Source organism: Notothenia coriiceps, unplaced genomic scaffold (assembly GCF_000735185.1).
Source record: "Notothenia coriiceps isolate Sejong01 unplaced genomic scaffold, NC01 NC01_scaffold00017714, whole genome shotgun sequence".
NCBI lineage: Eukaryota > Metazoa > Chordata > Actinopteri > Perciformes > Nototheniidae > Notothenia > Notothenia coriiceps.
The window spans coordinates 17,386-29,177 of NW_011350415.1; the positions used below are offsets into that span (position 1 = coordinate 17,386).

General features: G+C 39.7%; 1 protein-coding gene across 3 annotated transcripts in view; it reads right to left on the bottom strand.

Annotated features, from left to right (window-relative positions):
* Nucleotides 1–11,792, bottom strand: part of LOC104950524 (ras and Rab interactor 2-like) — a 40,935-nt gene that overhangs the window by 10,270 nt on the left and 18,873 nt on the right. For all 3 annotated transcript variants that reach the window (XM_010777060.1, XM_010777057.1, XM_010777058.1), the window contains exons 2-6: nucleotides 9,465–9,569; nucleotides 6,556–6,656; nucleotides 4,176–4,386; nucleotides 2,672–2,783; nucleotides 1,017–1,089 (exon numbers count right to left, since the gene is read on the bottom strand). In XM_010777060.1, the coding sequence (XP_010775362.1) occupies nucleotides 1,017–1,089; nucleotides 2,672–2,783; nucleotides 4,176–4,386; nucleotides 6,556–6,656; nucleotides 9,465–9,524 (557 nt within the window). In that variant the 5' untranslated portion in view covers nucleotides 9,525–9,569. The remainder of the gene's footprint in view (nucleotides 1–1,016; nucleotides 1,090–2,671; nucleotides 2,784–4,175; nucleotides 4,387–6,555; nucleotides 6,657–9,464; nucleotides 9,570–11,792) is intronic.

Sequence of the window (11,792 nt, forward strand, 5' to 3'; positions counted from 1 at the left end):
TTCAGACAATCTTTCGGACGTGGCCCTAATCTTCTTCCGTAGCAACATGTGATTATGAGGACTTTTAAGATTTTAATTTAATAAATCTATACTCACATTAAGTATTTTGTGTGTTGTATTTAGCGACCTATTTTATACACCAGGGGTGTCCAAACTGTTTTGACTGAGGGCACATAAGCATAATCAATCAAATACATTATTCTTGATAATTAAAATCCTTTAAGAGAGAAAACAGCCTTCCATCAGGTTTTATTTATTTTGTTACAAAAAGTGTTGGCAGCTAATCCCTTAAAAAAAGCTTCAGATTGCTTATAATAAGGGGAAATACTAAAGTATATTTCAAGCTTTCTATGCAAATAAGTTATTGGGCTGTTTTTTTTAGAAAACATTTTTTTTTTACTTTAATTGACTGAATTTATTTGAAAATTGGGCACATTAACACACAAATACTACTGTGTCACATATGTTTACATATATATTTAAGAAGTGCAATTTAAGATAAGCACAAGTTTCAGGTGTGGGCCATATCCCATTATACTCTTACAATTTCCTGACAGCAAATTCAAAATGGACAATAGGTCGCAGTTGGACCCCGGGCCGTAGTTTGGACACCCCTGTTACACACCAATGAAACAGTATTTAGATGGAACCTGAATGAGTAGAGGAGACTCTGAGTGTCCCACAGATATAAGAACCATGTTGATGTGACATTATAAGCATACATTGATTGAATTGGCACCATCACAAGTATCCTTAGCTAGATGTCGTTTCTGTTATTACTGTAGCCATGTCTGTTCGACAGCCATCACTGGATTACTTTGATACTTGTGATCATTCTCAGACTAGCTCTGAGGGTTTCTATGATTTCTAAACCGGTTTGAATGACTCATAGAAGGATGATTGTAAATCACCTTTTTTGTTATTTATGTATTATACCTATAAATGAGACATTGTGCACATCAGTGTGGTTTGCATGTCTTTGTGTGACCATGAGTAATTCTGAGTTATGAACTCACCTGCTGATGCAGCAGAACGCCACCAGACGGAAAAGGTCTGCAAAGCTCAGGCCTGACCCCATCAGGGAGAACGCTGCAGGAGCACAGAACATTTTTTACTAACCATTTTTATTCCTTTGCTTCCTTTGGTTAATTTCTCAAATCAAACTGCTTCAGTTTAAATGACTACAATTACTGTCAATGCATGGAGGGCGAGATGTGTTGTGTTGGAAGTGACACTGACTTATTAAGAACGGATGACTGTCCTCAGGTAATAAAAGTGACGTCCTTAGTCCACACCTTTACCAATAGTCAACAAACAAGATAAATGACAGTAAAGGCTGTAGTGGGCGGAGATTCCCAGCAGCACATAATCTCATTAGGTACTGAAAGCACTTGGCAATTCCAGTCTGGTGCCAAAGTTTCAGAACATACAGGTACAGGGAGAAGACACATCAGTGATGAGTTTGATCACAGCTTTAGGAAATACCCTGTGATTCAAGAAGCGGAAAATAAAACAGGACAAAGAATAAAGATTTAGTGATATAATAATTGCAATGATCATGTAGGCAGAAGTTGGGATATAGTATTCTGAAGCCTCTGACACATTAGATAAGATAATCCTTTAGCTCTGGAACAACACCTCCGGAATACTGTATAGATGATGAAAGGTGAATGTAAAGAAAACATCATGTTGACCAGAATTATTTATTGGTTATGATTCTTTTGCCAACTATTCACTTAGTGCATCCTCACAGCCAAGTCAGTAAGCCAGACTTGACTATAGTACAGCACCCGGAAGGAGAGGGGAAAGAGAGGGGAGCTAAGCTAACTCAGCATGGGCCTAATGCTATTACAACCCCCCCCCTGCTCCTGGCTGTTGTCTGTTTGCAGGAAATCCTGTCCTCCAAGATAAAGCTCTGGACGGGCTGATACAGGATAGTGTTTCCATAAATGTTGCTGGTGATCAAAAAACATCGGTAACAGACAATGTCATCGTGATGTGTCATAAACCAATTTAGGTTGCTAATATTACATTTAATATCTAACTCCGTCAGCCTACTTTCAGCTGCAGAAACCATTCAACTATTAACTTATCCAGCTATTTCAGGACATTGAGGCTATACATGTTGTTGTTTATACCTTTTTTAAACCTTTTCTTTTAAATATTAAGCTTCTTCACTATTTTTCCTCCTCTTCCAGTTAACATTTCACTTTCAAGTTTCCAACAAAGTCATTGCAATGCATTTGAGCTGTAACAATTTGATTCAAATCATTTCACTTTTCTGCATTTCTCTGCTAAGTTCAGCAACACACTTAGTTCATTCAACTAATAACATATTCAGCTTTTTCTGCATTTTCTGCTAAATTCAGCAACAAATGTTCACAGTTTACAGCATTCACACGCATTTTCTGCAGGAAATGCATTTTCTAGTTCCATTACACTTTCTTATATGTTGTTTTACTGTAGGATTTGTGGTGGATTAACACAAAACAAAGTTCATTTATCCTGATCTGAAATAATTTCAGTGTGCTTCATACAAACATATATTATCTGGTGGTCCAATTTCAAATTCGCTCTGCATTTGGTGCGAGCACAAGAAGAAGAAGAAGACACCTGATTGGCGGCTCCATGCCAAGAAAAAAACAAAGAGAAGAAATAAACAGAGGCTTACTGTACTGGCTCTCCTTCACAGGGAAGTCTTTGACGGTGACCGCAGAGTCTTTGTTCATACGTAGGGATATTACTTTTCTCTGCAGGCTGGTGGACTTCCTCACCACGAATGACTGCAGACCAGGACAGGAAATATCCATCAAAACATATAGTGAAACTGCGTCATTCAATGTGTTTATGACGTAAGTGTCTTTTAAGAGATTATTGTCTTGGGCTTATCACTATCGTTTCAAGAGAATAGCGCTCAATTATTAAAAGGTTGTCTCATTTGCTTTCACGCACCAATCAGGATTTAGCAATAGTTGATTCAATGTGATGACCATGTTTTACCTCTGTTAGATAAAATGGCCAACCTACAGTATATCACTTAAATTAACTCTGTTTTTGGAATGGGTTAAAGATGATTTAATTTGATAGCATAATCTATTATTAGCCATCTATTTCTATGACAATAATACATATATTATTGAATAGCATTTAAAATATTTTTGTAATGATCAAAAAATACATATTAGGCTAATTTTCAGGTTCATATTTGTATTTAGTGTCTCTACTGGGACATGTCTCAGTCCTTTAAAGTTCAAAAAGCTCTTTGTTGTACTCATACTGCCTGTGCTGCAGCACCTCTTTTCACCCTCTGTCTGAAACCAGAGCCCAGTCTGCTCTGATCGGTTAGCTGGCCGGCTCTGTTGTGATTGGTTAACAACTTAGAGATGTGTCAGAAATGTCCTGCCCCTTAGCCTATCAAGTGCAATGTGAGGGGAGTGCTAGCCAATAGAAGATTGAGTGTTACTTTTACGGCTGTATGTATTCCCTGTTTCTTTTTCCCTTTGGTTCCTCTACCCAGGTGTGCTGCATTGCTGTAACGAGGTTCAGACGAGGTGCACCTCGGGAAGGAAGTGCTTAAAAGCTCCAGTGCAGCAGCAGGACTGCTGTGTTTCTGCCTCTCATCCTAGGATGGATAGTTAAACATTTGATGTGTTGGTTATAATAAATCCTATGGATTTGATGATTTTAAAGGTGTCTTTCGTGTTCTATTTGGGTCAGTGGTGGAATTTTGTTAGCCCCATAGGGCCATTTTTAAGGGTGGGGCGTAACAGTTACATAGCAATGTCATTATGTTATGTGAGGTAACAAAGGAGTCCAATAGAGGAGTTTCAGGCAGGGGGGGGGAAACTCCCTCTGGAGAGAACATAGGGATTTTAGCCTTTGCAGACCATTTACATACACATAAATGTATATAACACACTACCGGAAAGTGAAAACAGCATAATTAGTGCCTCTTTAGTGTAATGTTATATCCCATCAATTGTTTTAACAGTTAATTTGTCATTGTTAGAGAAAGCAGTCAATGATGTAAAATATACCGTTACTATTGTATCATATTATATTATACTAACTCGTTTTTTGAGTCATTGTTCCAACAACTATGAACGTTAGCACCAAAGTAAAAGCTTTAAGTAAACAGTGTGGTAGAGGAGTCACAGTGGCTGCTGTTCTCTCACCCCAGCGGGTTGGCTCTGCAGGATGTCTGTGGCCTCCCGGTGGCTGAGGCCCAGCTGCAGCCACACAGCGTGTGTGTGAACCAGTCTGTCCAGAACAGTGAGACGCCGACGGAGGGAATCGTAGCCCGAATCTCTGGCTCCAGCCAGCCCAGATCTGATCCCAGTGCAGGGGGAAGTCTGTAGGAAGAGACCTTGCACCTCTTCGCCCAGTCTGAAAGATAGAACAAATATGAATCATACAATCTCTGTAATGCACTTATATCACCCCTGAGTATTGCAGCAAATATATATCAGACTAACTTCTATGTATCTCTATTAATAATGACTTTACTTTTGGAAGAAAACAGGAATTTCTCTGTAAAAGAAAGCAAGAGCATTACGTTTTGTATTTACTTTAAGCTAGTGACAGACTTTACGATTTTTTGGACACACTACAGATAATCACAAATTCCACCAAAATACATAGCGAAAAAGACATGGCAAGCATGCATAGGGAATGCTTTTGGGCGACTTTGGCTGTAACGTAGTGCACTCCTATTTGAATCTGAAGGTCGTGGGTTCGATCCAAGCCCCTTCAGTCGAGATGTCGATGTATCCTTGGCCAAAAACATTAACACCATGTCGCTCATGATGGCATGGCAAATGGATAATTGATAAAACGCTTTATAAAATGCAGCTCATGTACCATACATGAACACCACACTGAGTAATGGGGAGACATGTTAAGAGTCAAGTTGCTAAGAAGGAGAACCTGGATTATTGCATGTTCCTGTACCAAAACATACATAGGCTTTCAACTAAAAAAGCTATTGAATTGGGGAGACAAAATTAAGAAATAACCCTCATTTGTTAAATAGAGAGATGAAGGCTTAATTTAATGACTTAGCAGGACTGTGTTGAAATAGCACAGGCAGTTAATGAGACTTGGACTGGTCTTTCAGTCTCAGGAATAAATAAAGCTGTGTGTAATTGGGATAGCAATGGAAGGAAAATGTTGTATTTTTTAAACGTTTAATCCAAAGGCGAACATATACATAGAGAACAGAACACGGGACCTAGGATGGAACCTTGTGGGACACCAGCTGGGTGAAAATTAAAGTTGCCAATGTTGACGGATAAGCTTCTATATTTTAAGTAGGATGTGAACCAGTTAAAGGAAGTGCCATCAACACAATCAGGATGGCACCGACACCAGAGTCAAGAATAGTATGTCATTTTACACTTTCAGCAAGGCAGACCCTGTGCTATGGTATGAACAAAACACTGACAAAGGTGTTTTTCTTGTTGTAGGTGGGGCAGCAATTGAACATTCAAAAGGAATGAAATATAAGAAATAGGTCTGTAGTTACTAGGCAGACTGGTTTAATTTAAGGATTTTTCAAAACCGCTGCATACTTGAAAAAGGTTTGTTTTAATTTTCTCAACCTTGCTTGTACCAGAGATTGCCAGAGATTATTCACACTTAGTGGGAGATATGTCAAAGCAGGTACTTTGGCAGGGCAGATGACAGAGTACTGGATTTTTAAGAGTTGTTTGGAAATTAGGTCGAACATTTTTTCCCCTCTTGCAGCCTTAACACATCTGAGATGATTGTTGCACATAAGTTCGAAGGAAAGTCAAAGCCCATCCCACTTTGTCCTTAAAACCTTTGAATAATTGGGATAGATCGTCTCAATACTTTGACGTACAGTTCATCAGAGAAAGAGCAGATCGCGTTCACACCGGAATAAGTCCCTGAGGGAGCATTAGGCAAATGAAGCTGCTGACGTCACTTCTTCTGCTTTGGGTTTACTGGCAGGCCGCAAACAACTTCATGGCATATACTGCCACTTGAAGTCCCCAGCTGGAAGTCCCCGGAGTTGGGGACTGGCTTCCGAGTAAATCGCCAAAACGCCGACACCTCCTCCATTCTCCACCGCTCCCATGTTTTCTTTTGTGCTGCCATAAGTTAGTCTCTCTGCGTTGTGTGCTGGGCTAATGCTAATGCTAATACTAATAATGCTAATGCGAGGAAAATAAAATGGCGGCTTCACAAAACTTTTTGGAAGTTTTACGGGGCGTGGTTTGCAATCCGCCCAGCCGATCAGAAACTGGAACCTTTTTCTCCCATGAAAGTACCTACTCTCTAGCAGGGACTGAAAAGGGGGTGAAAAGGTTCTCATGAACTAAGTTCTAGTTCCGGATTTTTTTGGTGTGAACGCACATTTTCAGAACTATATCGGAACTACACTGGTAAATGTACTCCGGTGTGAAAACGCCTAATATTCATCAAAACATCATTTAGGCCATGATTGTGCAACCCTAGGGAGACACATAAACACATATACACACACACACACACAACCTGAACAAATGTGTATACGCCACCCTAAGAGCTTACCCAAGCAGTGTATCTGTCTGCGGGTCTCCTTCCGCAGGCTCAGTCTTCTTCCCCATTTCCTTCTTCAACGTGCCAATTTCCACGGCAAATGAGTCAATAAGCTACAAGGACACACATGAAACAACACTCTCATTTTGAGGAAAGTTCAGAGATGAGTTCAAAATATTATTATCTGGAGGTGTTTTCAGCCCACAGGAGTGTGTTCAGGTGCTTCTACTGTATTTAGTTTTTTTTAGGTAATGACGGGTTCTCACTTCTGCAAGCTTAAAGTTTCATACGTGTAAAAGACAAAACTATCCCAAGCCAAAGCTCTTCCCACTGACTTTCTCACCAACCACAGCTTCTCAAGAGGAACACTTGCAGGAAACAATTAATAAAAGCACGATAGAGAGACAAGAGACATACAAAATTATGGGTGATATGGAGAAAATTGAAAAATCTAGTTTCATATCATAATATTGATATATTGTCTAGTCCTTACTCAGCTGCATTAAATCACAGAGTTCCACAGATCCCAGTTTCCATCATTTATTGCCCATCTGTTTTTCACACCAACGTAGCCTTAGCCGTTTTTGTGGCATTCGAATGCAAGACCTAAGACCATGTGTGTTGCCTGACCAGTTCACTGCCTCTAAACACACATAGCAAGATATTTTTAATCCTCTAGCAACTGGTCCAAAATGTTATTTTAGTTGAATAGCTGATCTGTTTTAGCACAGCCTCTTCATGGCTGAAGGCTTTCAGGTTAACTAGAACTTGGCGAGGGAAGCATCAATCGGCTTTTTTAAGTCCAGCAAGAATATACAAATTGAAAATTAGTACGTAATGAAACAAAGATTCCCAATAAAAAGGAACAGGAAGTATTGTGGTTAGCTTGGCATATCTGGAGACGAGAGGCTGGCTTTATTGGATGGTCACTTCCTGGATCACCGGTTCCCCAAAAAGCTGCATTCTCTCCGCTCTCCTATTTTGCCTGGATAGCAAGATCTGCACCTCTATTCGGAGGACATTGGACTCATCTATTGTTTAATAGGAATACTGCAAGAAAACGATTTCTTTGAAAACAGATTTAGTCTGATTCTTTTCAGTGTTAAGCTGCCGTCATTTGTTTCGTTTCCTGATTACTTGTCTAGTTGGGAAATGTGTCTGTTGGGTAACATCACATCAGCTGCTTTAAGCAGAGAGGAAACTATTAGCTCAGCTGTTTCAAAGGAAATCACAAATGTTGACTCATTTAATTTGTCAAAGGCACATTTGAGGATAACAACTCAGAAGATTTACAATCTGGACTTCGACCGTAACATTCTATGTTGTGCACTGGACTATTTTTCCTTTGTACAGACAGAGAATGATATTCCATTTTAAGAATTGGACTTCCTTTTGGTTTTTATAAAAACGTTTTTCTAAATGTATAAGGCTTCATTGGCATGATCATATTTGGATGCAGTACAGATTTAATTATAATAATAGTATGCTTGAAAATATTAATGGGAAAAACTACAAGCATGAGTGTTTGAGGTAAATTCCTGCCGACAACTGGAACAACTATAAAAACACAAACAGTATTTATGAAAAAACAAACACATTCATGGTGATTCAAGATACTGATCACCATGTCTGTGTTTTGTTTTCATTAATGACCACCTTGCTGCACATTATCCCTTACTAATTACAGTTTATGTTTGTTTATTTATGTAACTTTAGGTGTAGACATATTGTTTGCAATCAGCTGATCTGCTCAAGTTACCACGGTTTGACTTAACGGTCAGGCTAACTGTGAGGTGTGCTTACTCTTAAAGGCCGTGGGTTTAAGACAGGCCTGTAATTATTACAGTGACACATCCTCTGAAGTGGTCGGCAAGTCTTTGAACGGTCTAGTTAAGCACAGTAAGCAGCTTCATTTCAGCTAGTGAACAATAGAGAATATTGTGATGGTATGCTTTGGGTTTTTCATGGTTTGTGTTCACATAAAAACCTCTGTGATCCGTGTTTTTCACTTGGCAGCTCTGATAACAAAACAATCGTCGGACGGGAGAGAACTGCCAGGAAGACAAAAGACAGAGGGCCGTCTACACATCCATCCTCCTCTTTATTCTTCTACACGACTAAGCCTGTAACTGAAGGGTTTTCTGAGCCCCCCACCCCAAACCCATTTCCTTACCTGAAGTGTTTTTCATATTTGTCAAGGATAGGGTGACCAGATGTGGGACAAAGAGTATGTGTGTGGGACAATTTGGGACATGTTATCGATACTGAATTAAAAGAAAACACTATCCATCTGAAATAGCATGTCCTGCAGTGGTTTTACTTTTGAAACTATTGCCAACCCAAATGCAGGTCTCAATATGCATTATGATTTTATGTTTTGTGAGCTTATCTCTCTCTGTACAGCACTTTGGTCTCAAAGTTTTTAAAGTGCTATATAAATAAAGTTGAATTGGATTGGATTGGATATGCGGGACTACAATAATGGTACCCCACATTCTTGCATTAAGCCGGTCAGTTGGTCAACCTAGTCAAGGATAATTTTCTGACAATATTCTAAGACTATCATGACATAAGTCTGACACTGTTAATAATAATAATAATTTAGATTTTTATAGCGCATTTCAAGAAATCCAAGGACGCTTTAGATAGAGCGTAGATAGGGAGATAACTAAGTCATAATAATCATACAGACACACAGGTTGAAAAACTGGTTGCTGGGTACTGCATTTTAGCTGGGGCTGAAGGCCTGAGTGAACAGATGGTGTTTGAGTTTTGTTCTGACGTCCTGCATCAAGCAGGACAACTGCTCACCTTAGTCAGGGATTTGTATGTTAACTAGGATGGCTAAGAGCTTCTGTCTTCACATGTCTGTCTGCAGAAATAATTTAGCCTCATAGATAGAATGATTTGAGTTTCTGTACCTTGAAGAAACTGCCTCTTCTCTCCTGCCTGCAGGATGGACTGATGATGGTGGTGGACATGTTGTCTGTAGAGGCTTCTCTGCCGGTCTCAGTCTTCTGAACTCTCTGTGAGGACACAAAGAAATGTTTAAAGACCCGCAGTTCACTATCTGCTCTGCACAAAACAGCAGATGGTGAAGACGCTTCCTTTGGCGCTCAAAACCTGTATAGACCACTATTACCTATAGAGCAACACTCGTAAGTGGTTCATAATATTATTGGTGGTTCAGCGATTAAGCGTTGAATCGCATTTGTGTTAACACAAGCAGATTCAGTATTTTTGAGATTATCTTATTCACACTAACACTATTATAATGAGTGCATGCGACTGTTCAAACTCTTTGGTGAAACTGTATGTTGTGTATGTTGAGTTAAAATTCTACTTCAGCTTGGAACCTGATGAAGCAAAAAAATAAGCAACACAAGGTTTCAGCTGGTATTAACGTAAAGTCATATTTCAACTTTTGAAATCATTGCTCTCAAATAAAAATATTTTGCCACAACGGCTCTCTCAATTAAAACAATAACAATGGTGGCATTGAGAATGGCTTGGAATCCTTGTAGTTGTCTTCTCCCAATAGAACTCCTTCATTATATATTGGTGTCATCGGAATTCCACTGTTTTGTTTTCCTGATCACAGCTTCAATATATGGGGCGAAGCCTGTGGGCTAGTTCAGGCAGTCAACTCGAGCACCAATCAGACATTAACACGTGACGCACCTCGTCCCTCTTACAACCAACCAAACACATTCTCCTAAACATGCCGCTCTAAAGCTTCCAGGTCTTCCTGCCTCTGCCTCGCTATGCTGCTCCTGCCACTGCTGTGTTCACTTGCTATTGCTACATGTTGCTGCTTCTTGCCTGATGATCACAAAACATAAAATATATATATATATTTTTTTATTATTATTAAACTTTGAATAATGTATTCACTCAAATACATACCAAATATAATAAAATAAACATTAAGGTGCAGCATTTCGATGAACTGAAATCATCTGTACATGAACTGTACTGTACAAGTACTCACCTAAGCAGCCAGCTTGACATTAGGACTTGCTTGCTTGTCATTGTATGTTCATGGTTTTTTAAAGAAAAATGTACTTGTCCACATTGCTTGCTGAAAGGGCAGATCTGCTGGCACTAACAATGTCTCCTTTTGTGGAGAGCACCCTCTCGGTAGGGACATAGGTAGCAGATACAGCCAGGTAGCGCTTTGCTAACATGGCACTGCACTTTTTGCGAGTGGTGGAGGCTTAAATGCTAGTGTTGGGTTTGCACTTCAGTCACGTTCGGGTGATGCCTTTTCAAATGAGTGTGCAAGTTTGATGTATTGCCAGCCGCGTAACCAATTTTAGTTGAACAATGCCGACAAACAACTTTGGTTCGGTCCACCTGTCTTTGTCCGTCATCCTTGTATGTAACTGCGAAACCAAAATGTTCCCAAACGGGAGACTTCAATGATGCTGGAGGATTTTCAACCTCAACTTTATCTGCGTTCGCCATTTCGACAGTTCCTCAAATTACTGACTTTGAATTTGAACGCATCCCTGTGACCAGCTCTCATAGTATGCCTCTCGTCCAATGAAATGACTTGCTCGCTCTATGACGCGTTGAACCCAATGTGAGCAAATTACACTGAATGCTGCGACGCAGCACCTGAGATTACTTTCAAAACGTTTTTCACGTTTAACGTTATATATGTACCTTTGGTACACATGTGTACCGACCCAAAGAAGGGCGCATACGAATATTTCGGTACGATAACCGCGTTACACCTAATGGGTAACACAACCCGCCCCAAACATGGCTAATCCTATCAGAAGGCATAAAAAGAAACCCAGATTTGCCATCACCGAGCCTGCAAAAGACAAACCAGCCTGTTCAACAGCTGCGTTTTTAAGAAGCCAATAGACATGAAAGCCGAGAGACAAAAATAATAACGAAAGCGCATGGCGCGCCCCTGAAACACTTATTATGTAATATTTCAAGATATCTTTTTAGTTTACCAGCTTGATGAACCTTTTTGTTTGTACATCAGCCATTAAGAAATATGGCCATCTGAGGTGTGGTACGTTGTGTTTGTTTTTAACTTGTATGAACAGTTAAATTATTCACAAATGTTAGAGTTCCTTAGTTTTATACGAAATTGCACACTGTTGCAAAAAGAATAACAAACCTGGCAATTATGTATTTGGGACTTTTTTGCTTTTCCCTTGTGTACCTAACCCGTACGCGAACCGTTTTACCCCAAACCGAGTACTATACCGAACTCATGAATTCTGTGA